The following is a 27701-nucleotide window of genomic DNA, read 5'->3' as shown; positions in this document are numbered from 1 at the left end:
TTGCAGTGCTTACACATGCTAGGAAAATCTACAATAAGCTACATTGTTAGCCTAAGATGAAGATGAATTACCCTTAGGTAGGCATTAGTGAGTTTCAAGCAATGTAACAATTCTGATTAGCTATCAAGAAGACCAGCAATATCAAGAATACAAAGCAGAAAGCTGGAGATGTAGCTCAGCGCTGGATTATTTGCCTAGCATGTGCAAAGCCCTGAGTTCTATAACCACAAACAACCACATCCACAACAAAGCCATAGAAAACACACGGGAGCTTCTGAGTGAAGAATATTACTATACATTTCAATATTCACACTATCTCTTAGGGTCTTTCTTAATTTGGAAGGAGCTATAGTGAAGCACATTACATTTTAAAACATTGAGTTACTTTTTATAGTAATATCCCATGTAACAAATAGATAGATAAGAAAACAATCACTTTTTGAAGTGGAAAAAAAGAGAAAGTATAGTAACTGTATGTATCTGCATTGACTCATAAATCCTTGGATAAAGAAGTTGGGACATTCGTCTTTGGATTCACACCAGCTTTGAGAAAAAGGACAAGAGACAGCCTGCCTGGCAATTTCACAAAGGTTCTGGCCTTCTGTTCACATACTCATCACGACAGGTGCAGCCCCTTCCCTGCCTCCATCTGTGGCCTGGCTCAGCACTGAAACTGGCCTCTCCACTAGTAAGAAGCATATGGGCTGGGACAAGATCAGCATCTCTTTTCCACTGGTGTCTGCTCTGTTTGTCTCAGCTTGTCCCTTTAGTTGCTGTAGATACCTTGGTCCTGACTCACTGCAGGTGTTAAACATGTTTTTAATGTAACCGTTGATACAGAGAATATATGACACATAACTTTTAAGTGATGAAGCATAATAAAATGAGTGCTGTGAATTGGTCATCCAACTTAAGGAGTAGAATAAAGCTAGTATCATTGTCCCGGATCCTTTTTCATATTCTAATCATCTGTTTATTGCTCTTTTTTGAAAAAAAAAAAAAAAAAAAAAAAAAGATTTGTTATATATACTTTAACTATATATTGTTTAGTTTTTTTCCATGGTGGGGCTTTAGGATGGTATTATGTAATACGCAATCAGATCTGGTTCTTAAAAAATTACTAAAATTTGCCTAACATTCATCCATGTGTATATTTGTAAGTGGTAGTTCATTCAGTTTTACTACTGTATAATATTCTATTATGTAAATATACAACACTTAGTCATTCCTCTGTTCATGCAAAAGTACTTTTGCTTTAAGAACATTTGTATAAATATCCTTGCAAATGCTTCTTGGTACATATGCCAAATTTCTTTTATGGTATGTATCTAGATATGGAATTTCTGGTTTACAGGGGACGTGAATGATTAACACTGTGTAAGTTAGGGCCAAACTGTTTTCCAAAGCAGTTACAGCATTTTACTGTCCTACTAGATCCAGTTGCTCCACACATTCTTGCCAACACTTGGTATTTTCAGACTTCCTAATTCTTGTAATCTTGTAGGTGTGAAAAGGAATTTCAATACGATTTTAAATTATATTTTTCTGAAAACTAGTGAGCTTTATCTATCTTTTTATGTCCAGCTGTCAATGCTTTCCTCTCCTGTGAGATGCCAATTCATCTATTGTTCTTTGATGTTGAGTGTTTGGTTACTGATTTTAAAGAATTGTATCTTATGACTCTTGTACTTTGTCATATAAGCATAAAAACGATCTAATTTTTTACATCATCGAATCATGAGTTCATCGCCACCTTCTTCTCTGTTCCAAGTTATGTAAGAACTGAGAAAAGAGCACTAATTTTATAACTAGTTTAAGAACTTCTACATCCTCAATAATCAGATTTTTTCATATAGATTATCAGACATAAAATTATTGTCAGAAATAGTGAATAAAGTAGAAATGGAGCATAAACTAAATCTTGACAGGGTAGTGAAATGTGAATATACACTTTTGACAAAACACATAGAAATTATCACATATAAATCCTAACTGAATGAAGCTGATTTGACAGGTAAAAAAAAAAAAAAAAAGGAATGATTATAATACAAGAATACAGTATTACATATATAATTAAGGTTTGGGGCTGGAGCTAGCGTCCCAGTTAGATCTGCCACTTAGTAGCATGCATTAATCGTAAGCAAGTTGTCCCACATCTGTAAGGTAGAGTTTATTCACTGGCAAAATGGAGATAAAAGCAGTACCTGTAATCACTAGGGCTGTTAAGAAATATAAACAAATCACTTTGAAAGTGCCCAGAAAAATGCTCAATGCAGAATGAGCATCAGACATGTACTAGGCTATAAAAAGACAAATTTATCAGTTGTTTCCTCTATGGCTTGATATAGGGTCTGAAAAATTCTTCCTATATTGTGATTTTCTCCTACCTTTCTAAAAATTTAAATGTTTTAGTTTACACACTTAAGATATTCCACTTACAATGTATTTTTAACTGTATGATGCTATCTTAAAATATTCATACTTTCCTAATGTTTTCGTTTGCTTTTTTGAGACAGGTTGTTGCTAAATTGGCCCATACTGGTATCATACACCTCAGCTCAACCGATTGTATCCTGAGCCTCTCAAGTAGCTGAAACTACAGGCATGCACCACTGTGCCCAGCTAATTTTTTCACTGATTTTGAATGCTACATCTGTCATATGCGTTCTACATATGCATGGGTTAGCTTTTGGGTTCCTTACTGTGTTCTGTTAGCTCTATGGTAAACCACAGCAAGAATACTACTGCCTTAATTAGTTCAATATAATAATAAATATTAATAGGTAATAGGACAAATCATTTCCTATATTTCAAGGTTGTCTTACTGATTTCTGGGCTCTGACTCTTCCCCATTAACTTCAGGTAATTAGCCTAGGTTTTGCTATAGTTTGGTCCTCCAAGGTCCCAGGCTTGCAACCTGCCCTGCTGTACTGTTAGGAGGCCAGTGGAAGCCATTAAATGAGGCCTACTGGAAGAGCATCATATGGGACAGTTTGGGCGGGGCTATGGTATCGAGGCTCCCCCCCACCCCCCACTTCCCTTGCTTCCTGGTTGCTGTGAGGTACAGGCTTCCTCTGCCATGTGCTCCTGCCTTGATGCACTGGGCCTCAGTGAGTCCAAAGCAATAGGACCAAGTGACTAAGGACTAGAACTTTAAAAACTGTAAGCCAAAATAAGCGTTTCCGCCTTAAAAGTTGATTTCTTTCAAATATTTTGTCACAGTGATAGAAAGCTAATACAAGTTGCATGATGACAATAAAAATCCTGTTTGAACTCACTGAACTTACAGTTTTGGGAAGAACTGAGAATCACCAACTAATACTGATCCATTAATATAGACCATACATTTATTCAGATGTTTACCTTTCAATTATGTTTTTTATACTTCATTCTATAATTCTTCCCTTACCCCTCCCTTGCAATTTCAGATTGTAATTTGCTGCTTATTGTCATTATTGACACATTTGAAATCGCTGCACCACCTCCCCAACCACCATTAACCTTGGGTAAAACCCTTTATGTTGGGCATCTGTGTACTCCTCTAGTGTCTTTCTCCCTCTTTTATTAGTTTGGGAACTGTATCTCTTAAAATTGTGAAGAGCTTAATGGCCACTTAGGAAGCTCTTAAAATCATTATTTCTCTACCCATGATACAAGACATGTACCACTCTCATCATTATAGCGGGTGAAGGGAAAAAGAGGAAAACTAGAAAAAAAGGCGAGGAAAGTACAACAAAGGTAAGAGACAGAGAGGAGGTGCTTGGAAATGAGGAAGCAGAACCAGAATCCTTGGGAGAGAAAGCAGCGCTTTTCCTTCTCACATAAACCTTGTTCTCAGTGCACGTGACACTGCGTCAAGGCAGCGGGTTACAGGATTTATTATTCTCAGCATTCCCTTTACTTTTCTTGGTTACTTAAGAAACTCAAGGCCTCCTTTTACTGTGATCATTACTTTTGAAATGATTATATGTTTTTTTGATCTTAGGTTTAGATAAGCTATTTAAAGTAGTACAAAGACTAACTGAAACAACAACATTTGCTTAGATTTATCACATAAAGTAACTGAAGACATGACTCAGAAATTCTAAAGAATTTCTAGTCATAATAAAGAAGCATAAAGCCTGTAGAAAAAGTTTATTTCTAGTTAAAATCTCTGTAATTTTTACATGGTGAGGAAAAGACCAGTTACCTTTTCAGAATACTTTTACACAAAACTTTCAGGCCACTTTTCTCACACGATTTAACAGTTTAATATTTTCATGTTAAGACTGATACACTTCCAGGGCTCTTGTATATAGACCTAGAAGTATACCTTTAAAAAATACTTTTTGCTATCTATCAATGATCTATTAAACATCATAAAAGCATTTTTACTTCTATTTGCAAAGGCACTTTATATATACCAAGTAAAATCTGAAGTCCCTACATTTTAGAAAATCAGAAAAAAAACCTGCCTTACCATTGATGAAAATTAATGGTTAGGAAAATACAATGAAATAAACATTAAAAGAGCAACTGTAACTTACTTCTTCAACAATAGTGAGACTGGTCAATGTCATCATAGAAACACAACACATAGCGTAGAAATCCCTATAGTAATAATGAAATCCAGAAGGCAAACCACCAGGTTTGTTCTTTGAGTTCTTATATTTGCTTTTTCTTTAACACTCAAGAATGCCTACTGCTCATTCCTGTAGGTCTCCTCAAGGTAAAACAACAGAGTAAGTTTTTGCCACTTTATCTTGGTAAATATGCATTTCGAATTTTCCAAGTATTAAAGATCGGTGATAAAAATTTTAAGAAAAAATATATTAGCAAAGTCTTTAATACGTAATTTATCATCTCTATGGTATTTTGAGTTCTACACAATGCTATTAATCACTGTCGATATTCATGCAGTATGAACTCTATGCACAAGGACTGATCAAAATATATGGAATTTTAAAAAAGTTTATTATAAGACATATTGCCATTAATTCCTCTCAAAATACTCTCCCTTTCCTTGGAGCACATTTAAACCACTGTTCCTGCCACTTTCTAAAGCAGTGTCTTTCTGAGGTGTCATAAAAAATAGAATGAACGCTGGGGGCAGTGACATTTAATAGAAAGGCAGGCTGGTAAAAAAATTATGGTGTATCTTATCTACCTTATCCACTGGATCTGACTCCATGGAACTGCCAGCTCTTCTCCAGAGCGAAAATAACAATGAAAGGAAAACATTTTGAATGAATTCAGGACATTGAGGAAGCTACGACCAGCATAACCAAGGCCACCAAGGAGAGGAGACTTCCAGAACTGCTTTATCAAGAGGCAAGAACAATGGGGAGAGTGTGTTCAGAGAGAGGGAGTATTCTGAGAGGGATAAACAGCAATGTGTCTATTTTTTTTGGCAATGTGTCTTTAAAATTGTTTTATTTTTTATTTATTTTTTAGTATCAAGAATCAAATTCAGGACCTTGTACTTGTCAGGCAGGTGCTATGCTGCTGAGCTATATCCCTGCTCAGCATTGTGTCTTTTACTATAGTAATGTTTAAAAATGTAAATGCTCACTGTGGTTTCCAGTCACATCTTGTATTTATTTAAATATATAAATAGTTCTATTAAATCCAAAATGCAGTTTTTCATAATAATTTACCTATGATTCTCCATAGGAAGCACACAAGCAGCATAGTAAAGATCTTCAACTAATATTCTACCTGGTCTTCATGTCTCCACTCTTAGACAACACAGTTTTCATGAAGTTGTCAGTCTTCTGGTGAACAACTTGAGATCTTACAAAGTTTGTCTTTCTATATGGAACAAAATAAGTTTTTCTGTTACATCTACCTACTGGTTCTAATTTTGCACTTCACAATTATAGAAGAATCTGTACCCCTTTTTCCGTACGTTGACTGTTAAATTATACTTAGACAACTGTTTTGTTAGACTGTCCCTGCTTTGTAACACAATCCCTAAAACTGTTCCTTTGCATGTTTTTTTTTTTTTTTTTTACTTAGGCCTTCACTGTCCAATCCTTTGCATGTTTGTTTTGCCCTGGGTAAGTGGAAACTGTTACGTGTTTGTAGGCCCTACCCTAAGGCATGTTGAAAACCAAACCTCTGCTACCTCAAAATGTGATCTTATTTGGAGAAAAAAAATCTGTAGAAATAATTGAGTTAAAATGAAGTGGAATGGGCCCTAATCCAGTATGAATGCAGACATAAAGATGTGTACAAAAGGAGGACACTGAAAAAAAAAAAAAAAGCTGGAGATTTAGCTCAGGGGCACAAGCACCTGCCTGGCAAGCATGAGATCATAAGTTTGATCCCTGGGAGAAAAAAAAAACAGTGCATGAAGATGAGGGGACATCAGAGTGATGCAACTATAAGTCAAAGATGGCCAGGAAACCATCTGAAGCTCGGAGATGGCACTGACAGGCACTCCTCGCAGCCTTCACACGGAGCACCTCTGTTCTAACCTTGATCTCAGACTTCTGGACTAATCTGTGAAATAATACATTTCTGTTGTTTTAGTTATCTAGTACTTTCTCAGCCTCAGAAAAAGAAAACTAACACATTTCTCAGAAATGAGACACGATGAAAGTGCAATGAAATTTTCCAATGCAGAATGCTTTATTTTATTTGTGAGAATAATTCTTTCCTAAAATGAACATATCATTACTTGAAAATATTAATGGTCCCTGTATTAACATATCTGGATACTTTCTTAAATTATATTTGTATAAGCTTATTTTATTTAGATTTTTCCTATGACTTTAACGATTTCCTTGGTAGCTTTGCTTTTGCAGAGTTGATGACACTGTTATTAGCTAGGAAAGCAACATCCTGGTAACTGGTGGCTTTATATTCTAATATATCCTTTGTTTTCATGCTAGGCCCTGAACCCGGGTCCTTGAGCATGCTAGGCAAATGCTCTACCATTGACATAGCACCTTGGCCTATTTTAATACCTAACATTTTCTAGGTCCAGGAAAATGTTTAGCTGTTGTAATAGCTATGTGTATGTGTGTGGTGTGGTGGACTGCAGACATCTTGTGCACAGAGGCCTGGGCTGCGACTAAACATCCAACAATGCAAAGCACACCTCCTCCAGAACAGTCGTTTAGTATAAATGCATGATATAAACACATATTTTGCAAAAAACCAGCAAGTCTTTTTCCATGTCATAATCTAAAGAATATTAAAGAGATTTAAATTAGCCACTTATGTCACCATTATCATAATATGCCATTTATTTGAACAGTTTAATCTATACTGAAAGTAGAGAATATAAAAATTTCCATCCTAAAGGGTTTTGAATCTATTGGAAGAGTAGCTATTACAGCTTTTTTAACAAAAAAGTGGACAAAAGCAAATTGTTTCCAAAATAAATGCTCATCTTGTTGGAAGTTCTGCCTTATGCAGTGAAAATAAGACCCAATAATATAGGATGTGTTTTCCTGTCTCAATGAAGGAAGAGAGAAAACATGGTTTCCTTTAAGACATTCCCAACATTTGTTTTCAAGATGCCAACCTTTCAATTTTTTGGAAAACATAACTATTCCTGTTTACCTTATTTCTTGGTGTCTAATAATTGAAATACATTTCCTATTCTTAGGTATGGTGCATGAATACTTAAGCTATTCTTAAGGATCAATAAAAAATTGTAAAGCTAAAAATCTACCTTAACTTAATTACTTGCAGGAGTAGGAGTGTAACTTGATGGTAGAGTATAGTTACCATGCTTAAAGCCCTTGATTCAATCCTAGTACCCTCCCCCAAATAAAGTTTATAAAACTTTAATTAAAAATTGAAACAAGTAATATTGTCCATTAATCCTATCATAATCTTGACAAGCACACATATAAACAAATGTCAGGGCTGGGGATTTAGCTCAGTGGCATAAATGCCTGCTCAGCAAGTGCAAGGTCACGAGTGATCCCCAGCACCAATAAACAACAAACAAACAAATGTCACATTCTCTTGCATAGCAAAGGTGAATATAAGAGTGACATTTATTTCTAGGAATACTATTTCATTCTCTTTCATTTATTAAGGTATACAATTTTTTACTACCCTATCTGGAAAGAGACTGATCAGTGAAAAAAGCTTTTTATTCATTGTTGAGCTCCTTCTAGATTCTTTCCAAATAATTCGTTCACTATAGTTTTCTTGAGAAAAGTAAGTTCTTTAATAGGCTGAGGGGGAGGGAAAAAATTCAGCCCATAATTTCATATTTATTATCAACATTTCTGTCATTTACAATTGTCATTCATTCTTCTTATCATTTTACTACAGAAAACAAATACTTAGTGAGCTTTTTCTATGTACAATAAACTTAAAGAACTGCCCTTGTGGAGATTACTTTCTAGATTGAGAGTACAAACACAACGGACAAAATTAGTAAAGCTGAAAGCATGCTTCCAAGTACCAGGTGCTACAGACAACACTCAGGGAGTGGAATTGGTCAGTGCTGGGCTCAGGGAAGGCCTCTGACTGATAAACTGATACCTGAAAGAAGGGAGGATACGAGCCAACAGCCAACCGGTGGGAAAGGCACGCACTGAAATGGGCCTGGCATATGCCCAGTGTGTCAGCAAGATGCCAACTGGAGGAGATAAGAGTCTACTACCGCTAGAAGGAAGACAGGAGGGCAGAGGGCAGATGAAGATGAGGTTTGAGAGGTGGAGTGCCATTTTCAGCTCTTGGGAAGGAAAGACTTTGCTTTACTGAGTGAGGGAGGAAGTCATCTGAGGATTCTGAACAGAGGAGAAATATAATTTGGCTTGTATTTCAACAGGATCATATAGGCTGCTCCTAATGAACTTTAAGGGTACAAAGATAGAAATAGGATGCTGTGCTGTTGCAATAATGTATCTCAGATAGGACACTGGTTTGGGTAGTGTGACTATGTAAACACTGTGAACACTGGATTTATTTTGAAAGTAGAGCTTACATATGTTATTGTAGTATTCAATGCTGGCAATTAGATAAAGAGAAAAAAATCAATGATGATACAATTCTAATTTTTGGCCTGAATTGCTGGAAGGCCAGAGTCATTAGTAGAGTTGGGGAAGTCTGCTGGAGGAGCTGGATTGGGAAGGAAATTCAGGAGTTCCAGTTTTGGATATCTTAAGTTCAAGATGTGTTTAGGATGTTTCCAATTGAGGGAAGAAGGCAGCTGAAAATATGATCATAGAATCCAGCAGAGAGGTCTGTGTTGGAGATAGGAATTAAGGGCAACCCTTGAACCAACCAGAGAATGAGGAAGAATGTATATGGGAGACTGAGAAAGGAGTGGCCTGTCAGTTTTGAAGAAGAAAACAAAACAAAAAACCAGCAAAATTTCTTGGAAACCAAGCGAAGAAAGCAAGGATAGAATGACCAACTCTGAGAAAAGCTGCTTATTAATAAGATGAAGCCCGAATGATTTAGCCAAATGGAGATTATTGTTGAAGTAATTTCAGTAGAGTGGAAAGTGGCAAGACCCAAACAATAAACAAGGTATGGACCTGAAGAGTGTTTAAATGGAGAGAAAGTAGAGACAGTATATACAGTTGATTTTTTTGGTACCAGGGATGGAACTCATGACCTTGTGCTTGCCAGGCAGGTGCTTGTACCACTGAGCTAAATCCCTGGCCCATACAGTTAATTTTGCTTGAGTAATTTTGCATGAAAGACACAGAAATGAGTGGTAAGATGAAGAGTATACTAAGCTAAAAGTTTATTTGGTTGTGGTTTTTTAAAGAGGTGAGATGTAACACTGGCACACTGACAAGGATCTAGAGAAGGCAATAAGATCTGGAAAGACGGTGGAAGCTTCTGGAAGTGAATTTTTAAGAAGTGTAATTTAGCCTTTAAAGTTATAGCCATTAAATATAAATGAAGAGGAACTGAAGTTTTTACTAGTATTAAAGCAAAACAAAAAAGTATGTAGTTGATATCAAAAGAGAAATACAGACGTACAGAATTAAAACACAAGTTTCCAAATTGGCTCAACTGTATATAAGAAAGTAATACAGTACTTACCAAATATCTGAGGTAAATAATTTTAGATTTAGAAGTAATCAAGAAATCAAAAAGTTACCGATAAAAAAGAAAAAGACAAAAAAAAAAAAGAAATCAAAAAGTATGAAGTTATTAAATCAGGATCTACACAAGAAAATACAATAAAAAATATGAAGTTATTAAAACTTTAAACTATATAACCAAAACTAAAATATCTAAGAAGTAAAATTAGACAGGTTTGCTCAAATATAGGGTTTCTATTATGTAAGGGGCTTAGACAAAATAAATTATCAACTAACCAAGAAACAAGCGAGCAAACACATACCAACTGCACAATAAACGATATATAAATAAGTGCATATGACAGTTATTCAACCTTGCTATTAAGAAAGTGCAAAGAAAAAATGAGATGTTATTAGGAAAGTACTATAGTTACATTGTGATAAAGTTTTCATACACTGCTAGTGACAATTTATGATATTAAAATCCATTTGGAAAACAACTTGGCAGTTCCCTTTGGCAAAGGTCATAAGAATATTTAGCATTTGACTCAGAAATACTCTTCTTGTTCATTTATCCTAAAGAAATGCTTACAAAGAAGTATATGTAAATAATGTACATTATAACATTATTTATGACAATTAGAATATTAGAAATAAGAGCAAAATCAAATTTGCTAGGAAAATTAAGAATATGGTCTGATTAAACAAAAGTCAGTAGAAAAGATTTCACAGGAAAATCCCAGCACTCTAGAGGCTGGGGCAGTAAGATCACTGTGAGTTTGAGGCTAGTCTCAACTATATAGTAAGATTCAGTTAAAAAAAAAAAAATGCTTAAACACAGAGATGCAAAGAAAAAAAAAAAAAGAACATTGGAAATAGTTTAAATATGCAATATGTTAGGATTTTAAGGAAGCACAGCAACTAGTAGCACTTGTTAAATACCTATGTTTGTGCCAAATGCTGAACTATTACTTTATGCTTAAGAATGCAACTAAAGAGCCAGGGATATAGTTCAGTGGCATGGAGCCTGCTTGGCAAATGCAAGGTTCTGTGTTTGATTCCCAGTTCCCGCCCCCCCCCCAAAAAAAAAGAAAAAAAATGCATTTAATCTTAGGTTATGGCAAATAAATGGTAGGAGTGATATTTGAATTCAGCTCTGATTTTAAAGCCAGTGCTTATGTTCCCAGTGTGCATGTTCCAAGATTTGGAGAAAATGTTCTCACACAAGCTGGGAGCTCTGGTTATGGAGGTTCCTAGTGTCTCTTGCTCTTGCCAGTGGAAGTTCAGGTTGAGAGAACTGTGTCATCGTGCTCAGGGTCTGCGGGGTGTTTCAGCGTGTAAGTAAATTCTATTTCCTGGTGTCTAGGTCTGTGTAGATCCCGAGTTTGTTTTTATGATTAGAGATGGAGCAACCAATGAACAAAGGGGAAAAACATACGGCTGCTCATGTTCTCTGACAAATGTGCCTTCTAACGTGCTAATGATTCAATGACTCCTGAAAGATACTCCTGACACTTGATGTATACATTTTTTTCCATGACCTGTTTTTTTTTTCTTCCTTACATTTTGCTACCTTTCATTTGCCTTGGACCTTAAAATTCTATAGGCTCTACCACTATAGGTTTAAATTTCTTCTCTCCAGGTAGGATGTCTCCTAAGTGGTCTGTTTACAGGGATCTCTCCATTGCCAACTATTTTATAGTACAGCTGATTATCTTCCAAAGCAAAGGTGTTGGTGCCTTCATCTCTTTCTCCCTGAAAAGCCACCCAGACTTCCTTTTCAGCTCTCTCTCTAGTTCCACTGTAACTAACTTGAGCTCTTCCTCCTTTGAACTATGGCTTAATTATCCTTCTGTCAGAAAAAATCCTTCCCTTTTTCCTCTTTGGCTATTTAGATTAGGTTCATTCTTTAAGTCTGGCCTTCAAATGTAATCTCTCCTGCCTTCTTTGATGATTCTACGAGATATAATCCCTTTCTTGTGTAACACTGGTTGTTACACTGGGTGCAACTTTTACAAGGCTTACATTCTGATCTGTATGGCAGATTTGTATACTTGAACTGTCAGTTCCACTAAGATCAAGCACATGTTATTGACCTTTTAATACAAGTAGCACTAAAAGAGACAGTCATATTCCTAGATCAAAAAAAAATTTGAGCTGAGTAATGCAAATGCTGTCAAAGTCCTCCTCAATTTTCTGTCAACAGAATTGGCCGAGGCAACCTAGACAGTTTAAAAAAAAAAAAGGTACCTCTTCATAATGGGGAACTTAATAGTATAGGAACAGAGAGGAGTTGACAGACATCTACTAAATCAAGATTATCTACATAAAAGACTTAAAGATGGGCCCAGGAAAAGACTCAATGTGAAAGCAGCTGCTGGCATAATTTTGTTTATTTATTTAATTTTTTGAGGGAGGGGAGAGGAAGCTTTTAAATTAGAAAAGTTTGGTTGAAAGACAATTTTTTTCGCTTGCACTGGGGATAGAACTCACGACCTTGAGCTTATCTGGCAGGCATTTACGACCCTGAGCTAAATTCCCGGCTTAGAAGACTTATTTTGAAATATTGTAACCCAGGCTAAACAGGGCTACTAGTAATCCAAGCAAGACAAAACTCAAAAAATTTAGTTCTTGTCCTTTATGCAAATCAAAATTTCATAAAAGTAGTGAGATAACATGACACCTATAGAAATCATGATTAACGAATCCACTGGCCACAGACTATAAGACGTCATTGTTGTGACCTTTTTGGTTTTTTGGGGGGGGGGACTAGGAGGAGTAAGATGGAGAGGATGGGAGAAACTGAGATTAAGCTATATTTAAAAACATCAATTCTGAGCAAACATTACAACTCGACCGGTTTTTCTTAACAGACCTGCAACTCTTGCTTGTGAAGAGTACAGTAAAATAAACCAATAATTCGAACAAAAGCAACAGGCACCTGCAGCCTCTCGATCACTTAACAAATTATTTCCGCCGGGGCGGAAGTCGGGGCCAAATTCGGGTACCCAGGCGAGCAGACGGTGTCACCTTTCAATAACAGACTTTCCTTGGAAAGTCGTAAATCTCGGGACAACTGGGACCCTTCCCAGGGATCCCGGGTTGGGAGCGGTCTCAGGATTTTAGACTAATCTCTCCTCCTATCACACGTGACCGAACACCATAGTCGCCGCGAGAGCCACCGCACCGCAGCAGCCGCGGGATACAAAGGCTCGGTACTGCCACTGCCGTTGCCGCCACCGCCGCCGCCGCCGCCGCGCACCGTCAGGACCGCGGAGCCACCAGCGCGGCGTCTGCGGAGATTGCGTAGGGCGCCGCCTCGAGGCGCGCCGCTCCTGGGTCGCAGGGCGGTGCCGCGCAGCGCGGGGAACGGGAGCAGGGAGCGCGCGCCGCCCGCCCTGCGCGCCTGCCCACCAGCGCCGCCGGAGCAGGGGCGCCCAGCCGCACGCAGCTGCGCCAGGCCGCCGCCGCCGCCGCCGCCGCCGCCGCCACTGCCGGGCTCTCGCCCGCCGCAGGGAGCGCCGCAGGGAGCACCGAGCGCCGTGGACCAGGGTGAGGAGGCCGAGGGCCCCCAGCGTCCGGACGGGCCCGAGGTCGGGCCCCAGTCGTCGCCCAGGCCCGAGTCCGGGCCTTCCCTCTCCTCCGGGGCCCTCCCCCGACCCTCCCTAGCCTCGCGCGGGCCGCGGGCGCCGGGAGCCGCACTCACACGACGGCTCGGGAGATGATCCAGTACACCATCTTCCCGCGGGCGGGGGCCCCGAGTCCGGGGCGGATGGTCGCCGAGAGCGCAGAGCAGGCCGCCAACGGCAGGCCGCGCGCCGTCGGCTCCTCGCGCTCCCCGGGGCCGCGCCGCGCCCTCCGCAGCCGGGCCCGGTGTCTGCGCGCCGCGGCCTGAGCTGCGCGGCGGTCGGCCCCCCGCGCGTCCCCGCCCGCCGGCTCAGCCGCCTAGAGCCGGCCGGCCCCGCCCCTCGCTCCGCTGATAGGCGGCGGCGGCGGCGGGACGGCCGGGCCGGGGGCTGGACTCGCGGGACCCTGGCGGGTGCGGGTCGGCCTTGCCCCTGCGACTGTGAGGAAGTCTGCAAACCATCTTCTCCCGCCTCCCAGGACCTTGGGGCACCCGCCTGACGGCGAGAAGGGGTGTGAGGCTGAGGACGGGGACGTGGGGTCGAGGTAGTCAAGAGTATGTGCAAAAAATAAAACATGAGCAGGAAACCCTGTGTCTGATCCCGGATCCGGGCCTGCACGTGGAGAGCCAAGGTTTAGAAAAGTGCTTGGCCACATCCGGTCGCTTCACTGTTTACAGAGGCCCAGCACCAAGGGCATCCTCACTATACTGCTTTTTAAGGGAAAGGGAAACGCAGGGAAGGCTTGAACAGGCCTCGTGGTGCAATGCAGGGAGGAACTGAGGAGAGCATTAGGTTTCACATTTGCAGCAGTGAGTGTGAAGAGATACTACTGCTTCTGGGCTTTAGGGCACTTTTGTATCCCAGAATCTGCAGATCTTGTTTTACAGACATAAATTTCCGGTATTTCTCTGAGCCTTCCAGAGATTCAAAGTAAAAAGTCCAAAGTAGGGTTCCTGACCTGTCTTGCAATTTACAAGTCTCTTTTTTTTTTTTGAGTTTGACTTGCTGTTTACACCTTTCAACTTATGCAGAATATTTAAAAAGCAAAATTTTAAAACTTCAATTTTGGGGAACATTAAATTTTAGTCCACCGTCCCAGACAATATTAAAATGTATTCTTGTATTCAGATGGTGAGAATAAAGGATGAAATGTGAATTTGAGGCCTTTAACGTACTGCAAACTATAATACCTTATTTTGTGGCAGACTGTAATTCTTTTTGTTCCTCCATTTGCACATAATAAAAAGAGGCTAATACTGTAGCCTACTTTGCCTCTTAGGAGTGAGGTGGAGGACTGGTAAAGAACATGTTTAAGGTCATATTTAGGAAGTGCTCCTACTTGCTTGGAGTAAAATCAAGGCCCACATAGATTATTCTGACTTGTTTTCAGTTTTCAAGTTTATAAGTAATGTTTTAATTATTTAAGAAATGAGCTTAAGGGGCTGGTGATTTAGCTCAGCGGCATAAGTACCTGCCTTGCAAGTAGGCAGTTGTGAGTTCAATCCCCGGTACCGATAAAAATGAAAAAAAGACCAAAAAAAAAAAAAAAAAAAAAGAGCTCAGAAACTGCTTTCTGCTCTTGGCTTAAATTGTTTTAGGTTATTCGTGTTAAGAATGCATATCTAAAAAAAAAAGAATGTATATCTACATGTATATGTATATTTTTATGCAGTTCTAGGGATTGAGTCCAGTGCTTGCACACCGCGTTTCGTCTCTAAGCCCTTCTTTTTGTCTTTGAGCCAGGGCCTCGCTTATTTACGGTCTTCCTGCCTCAGTCTCCCAGATTGCTAGGGTTAGTCATAAACCACCGTGCACAGCAAGAATTACCTTTGAATTTAAGGAGTCTCAGTTACAGTTCACATATAATTTGGGGGTCACGTGTGCCATGTAAGCAAGTTTTCTGGAGAACTCTGACCCAGTAAGAAAATATTTTAGTATGATTCAGATCCCTCCATAAACAGATCTTGAAATGCCTTTACAGCATTTTTAATGACTTCATCCTTTACTCCTAGTGTATCCTTTGTATTTATGTGCTCAGTGCCACTGTCTGAATTCCATTTTCCTATTAATGCTTTATTCCTCATTCTCTACCTTAAAGTGCTTGTTCAGTCTCCTCTGACATGAAGATGTTCTTGATTTTTTTTTTTTTTTTAATTTTCCCTGGGCCTCCATGACTTGCTACTTAAAGTTTCTGGACCAGTATCATTTTGCTTACACTCATGTCCAATCTGCTGAGTGGTAGCATGTTTGAGGACAGCAATGGTGTATTGGATGTCTCTCTTTTACTAGTATGTAGCCCAGTAAAAGTATAGTCATTCTCTTGAATATCATACATGAAAATTTCAGCCATGTAGTAGTGGAATTCTTTTAGAAATGTCTCTCTAGCTTTCTTACTTGGGGAGTCATCATCCTGAAAATAATTTCACTGAGTTGTAATACATTAACACTTTCAGGGATTGTTGAGATAGGTGTAAGCAGTGGCTGTTCTCTGAAATGTTCTGGATTATTGTGTGTTAAATTTAATTTTGTGTGCTTATTAGAAGTACCTGCCTCGGGGCTGGGGATTTAGCTCAGCGGCATAAGCACCTGCCTTGCAAGCAGGTAGTCGTGAGTTCGATCCCTGGTACCGATAAAAACGAAAAAGACAAAAAAGAAAATGGAAAAAAAAAAAAAAAAAGAAGTACCTGCTTCTTAACATTTATTAGCATTACTTTTTACTGTTTTCATTCTTTTTACCTGAAAATGTTCTCTTCCCATATCAATAGGCCCTGAATTGGCAACCACCTAAGCTAAGTAAGGTAGGCTACACACATGTTGCTACATCCTGATACTCCACAAAGCCCAGTGGTTTTTATTCACCTTTGGTACCATGAATACTGAGGTTTGGAGACGTTAACTCACTGGCCAATGATCATGTAGCTTAAAAGTGACAGAACTGGAACTCTAATCCGTGTTTCATTATAGTACTGTGATAGCTAGTTGAATTGTGTCTAAGGCCCTGGATCCTGAGAGGGTTGTCCTCCAGGAAAAAATTAGGGATCATTTTTTGGTTTTGATTCTTCGAACTAACCACTAGTATTTGCTAATTGGGGGCCAAGGATAGTTTAGTTTTCGTAATATGTGGGACAGTTTTAAACAAAAGAATGTGCCCATATGCTTCAGGAATTAGGAATATTCTTATGGTGTAATCATGTGAACCTCAACATCCATTTTACATGTATATAAAGTTATGGTTTTCACTGAGACCTACTTTGCCTGTATTTGTTTCCATGTGACACTATTGGATAAATTATTGGGAGGTTTGTTTTGTTCATGACTTGACCAGGATTCGTATTCAGAGTTACCATGTTTGTCTACTAATTATTGTGCCCATTTTACTCCAGCTTTCACATAGTAAAAACTGCTCTTACTAAAATTTATTTTCATTTTTCTTTTGCATTTATATTTTAGATGAATTTGTTTGAGAACTAGTAGGAAGACTTTCTCATTTCAGAATGGTAAAGAAGTTAGAAAGTGTTTTATGATGGGGCACACTGAGAAATGGCATGTTTGAAATCTGTTGGTCTAAAGCAAGAGTAACTTGATCTGACATGGAGCTTTACATGAAAAGTGCCTCGCTATTAGTGGTGGCTGTTTCTAATTTCTGTTATTGGACTGTGCCTCAAATAGTTGTAATGTGCTGGTAAGTGTCCATTAGTTAAGTGCTTCACTGTGTAAGGTAAAGCGCTAGGGACAAAAGCTCTAGGGAGAAAAGGAAATATCTTCTGTACCTTCTGTCTAGATGCTTTTAAAGAATGATTTTGGCATTGTGTGAATTGTATCATAGAAGACAAAAAATTTTTTCTCAAGTAGTGAATACAGTTATGTTGCTTGCATTATATCATTAGTGTTCATGTGTTGGTCTATGAAATGTTTTCTTCCTTGTGTTCTGTAAAATCACTTCTTTGGGTGTGGAGTTTAATCACGGTGGGAGGCAGAAGTTTTAGGGCAGAGCAGCACATTTTCTCAGGAGACCTATTTGTACTACTAGTAATGTGCTGTTTGGCAAGTCTCTGTTTCCTGGTAAATGGGTATGATAATGGTATGGTGACTGGATGTAAAGTGGCTTTAAGCCTTAAGGGTAATTAAAAGAATTGCTTTCTGTCTTTACTTCCTTGTCTTAGTAGATATCCCGGTGTACATCTGCATGTTAAAGGAGTTCATTTATTATATCAACAGAATGGGAAGGTACCTAGAAGAGGGAAGTATCCAGAGCAGAATTACAGGGTATGGAGATAGTATCTAATCATGTAATTATTAATGAGGATTCAAACGAAACTGAATACTAGGTCACCTCATTCCTAAGGTGAGAGTATTTTCACTTTGAAATATTTTATTTCGAAAAAGATAAAATTACTTAGGCTACTTTTGACTGCAGCTTAGAAAATATAGTAATTATTATAAAAACTTGTTACTTTTTCCATCTGCTGATAGAGGAATACCTCCTCTTTGGCTATTTCCTGTGGTGTTACAGTTATCACAGTGGTTGGTTTTAACATCTGACATTGAAATTATAAGAAATGATGCTGAAAATGAGATAAGATTACCATAAAAGAGCAAGATTATATTCTGAATGAAGTATTCACTATGAGTATTGATGAAAAAGTAGTTACTAAGTGGGATGCATTGTTACAAGCCAATAACCCCAGCTATTTGGGATGCTGAGTCAGGAGGATTGCAAGTTCAATGTCAGACTAGACAATTTAGTGAGGCCTTGTCTCAATAAAAAGGGCTACGGATGTAAGGTAACAATAAGGAAAGTATACATTTGTTGTGTGATTTGGTTTGCGTTTTTTGCAGTGCTGAGGATTGAGCGTAGCAGTGTTTTACTATTGTAATAGTTTTCCTGTTACTAGGACACAAAATTTAAAGGATAAGAGGTGTAATTTGGGTCACAATTTTAGGGGTTTCAGCTCATGGTAGGCCTGAAAGGTGGAAACATGGTGATAGAAGAGCGTAGCAATACAAAGCCTTGCAGTTCTTGATGGCCAAGCAGCAGAGCAGGGTAATGCTGTCAGCTCTAAGGGAAGCAGGGGCAACATGTATTACCCTAAGTGATGCCTCTATAACCCACCCTGACACAGCCAGAAATCTCCTAGGTAGTTCTTAATCTAATCAAGTTGATCTATTATGAAAAATGGTCACAAATCACTGAGATACATCCCCAACCTGTTTTATTTTTTGAGACAAGGTTTTATCAAGTTGCCTAGCTTAGCCTCAAACTTTTGATCCTCCTGCTTCAGCTTTCACATGCAATAAGAAATTGGCATTGTCTGAGGTGATTATAATTTTTTTGGAGGTGATTATAATTTGAGATAGTTAACCTCTCTTAAAACAGTGAAGGATTTAGACAGAAGAGCTTTTTTTTGGTTGTTGTTGCCTTCAAGGTAAAAAATAATTTTGTGATTTACAGTATTCAGAGGAAAATAATGAATCAGGAGGATAACTGCATGTTTATGGCTAACATAGGGTACCAGAAGATTCAAGGCTGACCTAAATTACATAGCAAGATCCTGTCTCAAGGAAAAAACAAAGCAAAATTCTAGTTCTAGATATATTTGACTATTCATTTAAAATATAATAGAGGAAATTATGAGTTCCTATTTTAAATTAAAGGTAGATTTAAGATTTCAGCTAAATATGGAGGTTATGATCAACTTGCAAAAAAGTGAAATAGTTGATAATTTCATCAGATCTAGTGAAGATGACTTTTAAAGAGTTTCATTGGTGTTTTTCAGTGATCATTCAAAGCACATAAAATAAATTTCAAAGGGAAATAGTGAATAGACAGTTTTCTGGTTTCATCGTCTTCAACTAACCACCCTGGCTTCAGAAGCAATCTCTTATTTATTTTTGCTTAACTCCAGAAACAGAATTATTAATAAATATTTAGTCTAAGACGCTAAGAAGATAATTTATATTAAATACATGTATTAGGAAAAATTTAAAAATAAGGTTATACCTAAAGAAACTAGAAAAAGAAGAGCATATTAAATCTAAGCAGAAGAAAAGAAATAATATATGTTAGAACAATAATTAGTGAAATAGAAATTGGGGAAGCAATAGAAAAAATCAACAGAATCAAAATAAAAGATCCAGCAACTCAATACTCTTCTACCCAGACTAAGAAAACAGAGGATGTCACTATTGATCCTATGAACATTAGAAGGATAGTAAAGTAATATTACGATCAGTGACTTATGTGCCCACAGATTTGATAACTTGAATGAATTGGGCTAGTTCTCTGAAAGACATAATCTGCAGAATGAACAAGGAGAAATAGACAATTTTATATGTAGTAAAGAAGTTGCATCTATAATAAATATTCTAAAACAGAAACTACCAAGTCCTGATAGGTTCACTGGTGAGTTCTACCAGATGTTAAAGAAATTATCCAGGCTCTTTTACAACATACATACAGAGAAAATATGTGACTGATAAGATGATCTAATTCACAGGCACCCACCAGATAAACATATTAATAGAAAAAGACAGATTAAAAAAAAGATCAATGTCTGTCATTAATATAGATGGAAAAATCTTATGCAAAAGTATATCAACAGTGCATTAAAAATGATACACAAGTGGATTTATCTCAGATATACAGGGCTAATTCAACATTAGAAAATCAGTTAATCCATCGTATTCACAGGCTAAGGAAAAAAGTCACATGGTCCTATCAGTAGATGCTTGTAAAGAATTGACACAATCCAATACCAGTTCATTACAAAATCTTTCAGCAAACTAGGAATAGAGATTAACTTCCTGAACTATAATTATCTATGAAAACCTACATCATAAATAATGGTGGAAATTTAAGCTTTCTTGCTCAAACTAGATATGATGGAAAACTGTCTCCTCTTACTGTAGCCTTTCAGCTTATTCCAGATGTTGAAAATGCTATAAGAGAAGAAAATACAAGATATATAAGTTGAATAGGAAGAAATAAAACCATTACAGATGATGTTGTATATATAGAAAATTCAAAATAACAAATACTTGTAGAACTAATAAATCATTCTATCAAAGTTGTAAGATACAACATTTTGTCCAAAAGTACATTGCTTTCCTATATGCCAGCAGTGAACAAGTAGAATTTGAAATTAACATAATACTAGTAACATTAGCATTCCCTCACCAAAATATATGTATTTTTTGGTACTGGGGATCGCACTCACAACCTCACGCTTGCCAGGCAGGCACTTATGTCACTGAACTAAATCCCTGGCCTACCAAAATAAATTCTTAGAAAATTAATCTAACCAGTTCTATGTGAGGAAAAGTTTTTAAAACAAGCCTCTCATGGGAGAAATAAATAGAAAAATATTTATGTTCTTGAAAAAGAAGACATCTAGCTATCAGTTCTCATCTTGATCTGTAGATGCAACTCATTCTCAATCAACATATTATTAGGTTATTTTTTAGATATCAACAAGTTGATTCTCAGATGTTTTCATTGTTAGGCAAGGGACCTGCAATAGACAATATAGCATTGAAGGAGAACAAAGTTGGAAAACTGACTACCATTTTCAGACTTAATATAAATCTCCTGTGATCAAGATAATGTGATACTACTGAAACAACAGCTAGATTAGTGGAATGGAATAGAGCAGAGACATTCACCAACAAATAGTCAAATGATCCTTGACAAAGAAGTAAAGGCAATACAAGGTAAGGAGAGAGTCTTGACATTCATATGCAAAAAATGAATCTAGATACAGACCTTATACCATTAATCAAAGTTAACTCTAAATTGCATTACAGACCTAAAAGTAAAATACAAAGCTGTACAACAAACTGTTTTACCAACCACGGTTAAAGGCTGAGGTGGGCAGATCTCTGTGCATTCAAGGCCAGGCTGAACTTCATCGTGAGACCCTGTCTCAAAAAAAAAAGGGGGGGGGGAGTAGGGGCCAGGGATTTAGCTCAGTGGCACAAACGCCTGCCTGGCAGGTGTGAGGTTGTGAGTTAGATAAAAAAAAGAAAAAAAAAGGGAAAGGAGAAACTTTCATAAACATTTCATCAAAGAAGATATACAGATGGCAAATAAGCATGTGATAAAATATTCCATCTACTCCATATCCCATTGGGCAAATGCAAATTAAAACAACAGTGAGATGCTACTTCTAAATCTCGAACCCCCATTTGCTGTTTAAGATGTGGGACAATAGGAATTAATCAGTCACTGGTGAGAATGCAAAATTGCATTGCCCCTTGGAAAGGCAGACTGGAAGTTTCCAACAATTCTAAAGGCACTCTTCAGTCCAGCAGCCACACTCCTTATGTATACCAAAATGAATTGAAAATGTATGTCCATATGTGAAAACCGCACAGGTGTTTATAGTAGCTTTATCATAGTTGCCAAAACTTGGAAGTGACTGAAATAGATTTCAGTTGGTTAATGGATAAATTATGTTTAGACAAACTAAGGACTGTAAAAAATAATTAGTGGCTGCCAAAAGTTAGTATGAGGGGTAAATATATAAGCAGAGAATAGGATTTTTAGAGCAGTCTAATTATGTATTCTATGATGAGTGCGTGTCTTTATGGTAAAGTATGTAAACTGTACAGGACTAAGAATGAGTCTTGTGGACATTGAAAATAATGTGCTGATACAGGTTCAGCAGTGACAAAAAACGTGCCAATCTTGTGTGAGATGTTGATCTTGCAGGAAATTGTACATGTAGGGATGGGGTATTTGGGAAGCCTCTGTCTTCTTGCTTAGTTTTGCCATGTACTTAAAGCTACTCTAGTAGCATAAGTTTTATTAGTTAAGAAAAAAAAGGCACAATTGCCTGTGATCATTCCAGCTACTTGGCAGACTCAAGCAAGGCCAGTCTAGGCTACCTAGTGAAATCCTTATCTAAAAAAGAAAAGAAAAAAAAAAAAAAAAGGAAAGGAAAAGAAAGAAACACATGTCAGTAGAAAAAATGTGAAAGAACATCACACAATTTGCTTGTGTCTTACTCATCCCATCTTGCATTATATAAATAAAATAACTATAGTAGGTAATAAATATTTGTTACAGTGAGTTGAATTTCATTTTATGATATGTATTCACCATTCTCTTGAAAACTTAGTTTTCATTTTTTCTTTTTATTTTGAGACTTGGTTTTGCTGTGTAGTTCAGGCTGGCCGTAAACTTGAAGTGATCCTCCTGCCTCAGCCATCCAGTCCTAGGATGGATTAGTATGCACACTGTGCTCAGCAACAGCCTAATTTTCTACAAACCTCGTATGTCACTTTAAACCTCGTATGTTAATAAAGTGAACTATTTTTTTTATCGGTACCGGGGATCGAATCCATGACTGCCTGCTTACACGGCAGGCGCTTATGCCACTGAGCTAAATCCCCAGCCCCAATAAAGTGAACTGTTGATAAGCGGAATACATAACCACGTTGTAATACATGAAAATTGTATTTTAAAAATTCAGCAACTTGATTAGAATAAATACAAATTAGCAGTAAAACTTATGTCAAGAATTCTTAGTTATTTGATGCATCTGGGCATGGGAGTACATGTTTGTGATACTGGAATTTAGGATTGTTAGTGAGTTCAGTCAGCATGGGCTACATAGTGAGACCCTGTCTCAAAAAAATCCTTAGTTATTTGACAATTTTGTATTTGTGTATCTCTTGGGAAGACATTTTAAGTATTGTGTTAATTTCTCTTTCTACAGATAGAACTAATGCTCTCTAGAAAGTTGTGTAATTAGCTGCTGTTCACAAGGACTCTCAGTTCTAGATAATATGAACAGTGTAATTAAAAGTCTTAGAAATATGGAAATATAGGTAATTTTAAAAAGTTAAATAAATATAATTCTATTATAGAACTTGTACTACTATAATTAAAAAACTGATTGATACTAGTGTCACATTGAGTGAGTGCTGAAAAGTGTCTTGAAGGAAACTCGTATTTGCTTGAGCTTGGCACATTGACTTTAAGTTCATACTCTATGCTGCAAGAAGCCTGATTTGCTCCAGCTCAGTATATGAAGAAATCCAGGAAAATCAGTTTCTGTCTCCTATCTCCTATATCCTGGTTTGCAGATTAAAGACCCTAGACCATGTGTCTTTTTTTTTTTTTAATTTTATTTAAGGAGAAAAAGAAAAAAAAAAGCAGAGAAAGGGTACAAGTTATACAGATTTACAGAAAAAAATAAACAGGAAATCACTAGTTAATGGATTATATTTTGTCATCTCAGAAACAATTGTTCAAGTTACAAAATTAAAGCTTTTAAAGTGGACATTCCAACAGTGAGACTGCAACCAGTTCTGTTCAATGATCCAACAAAACTCAGTAATATTGGTTATCTATCTTATACACTTAAATATACATGCAGTTATATTGTTTAGAGCACTTTCTTTTCCTCTCTTTTGTACAATGACAATTATACATTTTGGGTTTTGTTGCTTCCACAGTTCTTATTACTTTTTTGGAAGAGAGTAGAACCAAATGTGACATAATAAAAGGGTGGACGTAATAGATAATGTAAAAGCATAATACTAGGTGATCAACAATGGTTACCATAATGCCTCCCGCTATCTCTAATAGAATTGCCTATATCATTAGTTATAATAAAATTGAACAAAACAGTAAAGAACAAAACCAAAACATTGGAGACATTATAGGTCTTCAAAAGTAGATAATAGTCAACCAGAATGGGCGTCAGAATGAATCCCACTATCTTCACAGCTGTTGCCTAAACTTTCGAACCTGGTACTATCAAGCAAAACAGAATAGAGGAATATCAGTCAAAACAAGATGGTGAGAGCAATACAGGGCTTTAAATCAAGATAATGGAAAATTAAAGTGGGTAATATATCCTGCTATTTTTAAATTTATTTTTCCCTTAATTAAAAGGATAAAAAAAGTAAATAATAAAATGGAGATTGAGATAAAAGAGGGCATAATAGCAAATCAGCACAGATCAAAACATAACCATTTAAGCAAAATAGTGTTTCACCACAAGATTATCCTGACATAAAAGTAGTTACCATATTGTCTCTTTCCTTGAAATCTTTGAGTGTAACTTCGTATACTGTAGCATCAAATATATCTAAACAATGTAAAACCATTTAAGAGAATGACAGTATGACAGGGTATTTAGAATCAACTAACAGAAAATAAACAGTGGCTTCTGTGTAATCTCCTTGTCTATAAAAGGTTTTGCTTATACTATCATGTATAATAAAATCCAATAAGATACCACCTGTTTAGACCAATGGAGACAGAAGAACAAAAGCTTGATGAGACTTCAAAACAAGATGATACTAAATCAGTATTACCTCTTAAGACGTCATTTTCTCCAAAATAGCTGTTCCAATTTTTTCTGTCTCATTTCTGTTGAGCACTTTTTCTGTCATTAATTGTCAGTTTGTCTTCTTCATTTTGTTTTCTGCTCCATTCATTGTGGCCTCTCTGCCGCTACTTCTGGATTCTTTGTATTTTTCTTTTTTAGAATATCTTGCAGTATTCTCTGTAGAGTTGAATTGGTGGTTGCATATTCCCCTAGTTCCTCTTTATCCTGGAAGCACCTTGTTTTTCCATCAATTTCCAGGGATAGTTGTGCAGGATATATCAATCTTGGCTGGAGATTATTATCTTTCAAAGCTTGAATTATTTCCCCCCACGCTCTTCGTGATTTGATGGTTTATGCCGAGAAGTCTGCTGTAATTCTGATGGGTGTTCCCTTGTAAGTGATCTGTTTCTTGTCTCTGACAGCTTTTAGTATTCTGTTCTTGTATTGGATTTCTGGAATTTTAATTATTATATGCCTGGGTGTTGCTCTGTTTGGGTTGTAGGTGGCTGGGGTCCTGTATGCTTCATACAACTGAGTATCTTTACCTTTTGCTCAATTAGGAAAATTCTCCTGGATTATTTCTGTGAGTAGCTTTTGTAGTTCATTTGTTTGTGTCCCTACTTCTTCTTTTATGTTCTTAATTCTTAAGTTATAGACCCTCTTATCATCTTCTAGTCTTTGTATTTTTGCTGTTTGTTTCTTTGTTATTTTTAAGAAGTTTTTCATTTCATGCTCCCATATTACAAATCTGCCCTCCAGTTCAGATAATCTGTCCTTAGTTTCTTTCAAGCTGTTATGCCAGTTTTCGATAGACTTTTTAGTTTCCTGGTATTCTCTTTGAACCTGCTTCACAAATTCTATGCTTTCTCTATTTTCTCCATTAAACAATTCTCCCCTCTTTTTTCTGTTCTTCCATTCCACCATCTGTTTTTTCTTGGGTGGTGCTTAGCATTTCTTTAACTATTCTGCTTATGTCTAGCTTCAGGTCATTAATAACTTCATTCCTGAACTTGTCTATGAGGCTCTCAAGATAGCGCTTTATATCTATTGGTGCTGTGTCTGCTGTTGCCTCTTTCTCAGGATTGGGGGCTGAGGACCTTTCTTGTTGCTGCCTCTTCCCATATTCTTTGTTCCTTATATATGCAAGCGTATATAGGAGGCCCAGCTTCCTTCCCTGTTGGCCACAGTCTGATTGAATTGCGCCAGCTAGGTGTTCCCGCCCACCGCAGCGCACCACGAAGTTGCAGACCAGGCAGCCTATGCGGGGGCCCGCCCCTCCAGGTCAATCTACCTTCAGGAGCTGGGACCTGGGCTGTGCTAGCCTACTGGGTCTCAGCCAGCAGTGTCACGTAGGCTAGGCACTGCTCACCAATCCCGCTTTGAGAGGGGTACTGGTGACTGAAGTCACTGCAGCGCCCTGTTCCCGCGAGTCTGCCCGTTCCCCGAATGTCCTCTGTTGGAGTCTCTTAGACCGTGGAAGAGTCCCAGTTTTCCCTCACTCACCGGAGCTGGATGCACGGCTCCCCGCCTGTCCCGCTCTCAACTCCGTTCACCGATTCCCGTTCTCAGAGCTTCCGCGCGTCTCTCTCCCTGCCGAGCCGATGCAGACGCAGCGGCGGCGGTGGGAAACCCAAATCGCGGCTTCCAATGGCGCGGGCTCCAGTTTCCACACTGAGGCTTTATCTGTTCCTGTTATAGCACCAGGATTACATTCCCATTTGGTTTCTCAGCCCAGTTCGTTCTTGGGTCACTGGGGCATATCTCGTCTTGCTTATGATTCCTTACTCAGCACCATTCCTGAATTCTAAGCTGGGTGTTTCAGAGAGCCTCTGTAGCTGCTGCTATCTGTCCGCTATGGTTTCCCAGAAGTCTAGACCATGTGTCTTTAAAGATTTATATAATTAAACATAGAAATATATGAACTCCCTATATGAGCTATACACTATGATAGCCATGGATATTATTTTTAGATTAATAAAATCCAGCACATTTAAGACAGCTTTTTATAAGGAGTCACCTATGAACTCGAGGAGGAATATACTATGTAAGAAGACAAATATGTGTACAGACTCCTCCTCTCCATGTGCCTGCAAGAACCTTTGGTGATTTTGAAGTTCACAGAGGTCATTCTGGAAATGAATAGATATTTCAGAAAAGTGATTTGTTGGTAGTGTCTTACAAGTAGAATTTTGCAAGGTAAGTAAAGAATTCTAGAAGAAGGAGTGGAAAGGGAAGAGGAGGATAAGCAGGACATCTCAAAGGTGTCATGTTGAGTGCAGGCAAGCAAGTCCTAGTGCTGCAGTGGGGCACAGAGTGTAGCCATCAGGGCTAGGAATTTCGCTCAGAGGCATAAAGCACCTGCCTGGCAAGTGTGAGGTTGTGAGTTCAATTCCCAATACCAAAAAGCACCAAATACCATCACTATCATGCTAAGGCATTTGGATGTTATTGTGCATCCTCATAGGGTAGAAGAATCCTTTCAAGGACCTACAGTGTTGTCATTGGATTGGCCTTTGTGATCCTTCATCAGAATGGCTTTGGGGAAATACTGAAGTTTGGGATCCAGTACTAAGGCTATTGTATAGATGCAGGAAAACAGTCAGGGTTTATAACCAGGGCTTATAACCTAGTATTCACTAATCATGCATCCCTGCATAACATTCAGGTGGTCTAAGAATTTAGAGAAAAAAATACATTTGTACCAACCTTTACCTGCAGTGGAACACTTATTCCTGTTATGAAGG

At 38.0% G+C, this 27701-nt stretch overlaps 1 protein-coding gene and 1 long non-coding RNA gene across 4 annotated transcripts in view; one reads left to right on the top strand and one right to left on the bottom strand.

Moving 5' to 3' along the window:
* Window positions 1-14105, bottom strand: part of Reep3 (receptor accessory protein 3) — a 97985-nt gene extending 83880 nt beyond the window's left edge. Inside the window, exon 1 of one of the 2 annotated variants that reach the window (XM_063239547.1) lies at window positions 13696-14105. In XM_063239547.1, the coding sequence (XP_063095617.1) occupies window positions 13696-13727 (32 nt within the window). In that variant the 5' untranslated portion in view covers window positions 13728-14105. The remainder of the gene's footprint in view (window positions 1-13695) is intronic. The other variant, XM_063239546.1, reaches the window with a different exon arrangement.
* The window catches only part of LOC134473847 (uncharacterized), a 40332-nt gene continuing 26034 nt past the window's right edge, over window positions 13404-27701 (top strand). For both annotated transcript variants that reach the window (XR_010044310.1, XR_010044309.1), the window contains exon 1: window positions 13404-13541. This is a non-coding gene — a long non-coding RNA (uncharacterized LOC134473847). The remainder of the gene's footprint in view (window positions 13542-27701) is intronic.

Source organism: Cavia porcellus, unplaced genomic scaffold, assembly GCF_034190915.1.
Source record: "Cavia porcellus strain 051 isolate PalLab524CR breed Dunkin Hartley unplaced genomic scaffold, mCavPor4.1 scaffold_28, whole genome shotgun sequence".
NCBI lineage: Eukaryota > Metazoa > Chordata > Mammalia > Rodentia > Caviidae > Cavia > Cavia porcellus.
The sequence above is the reverse complement of the archived record's forward strand: the minus strand, read 5'-3'. Positions and strand labels throughout refer to the sequence as shown.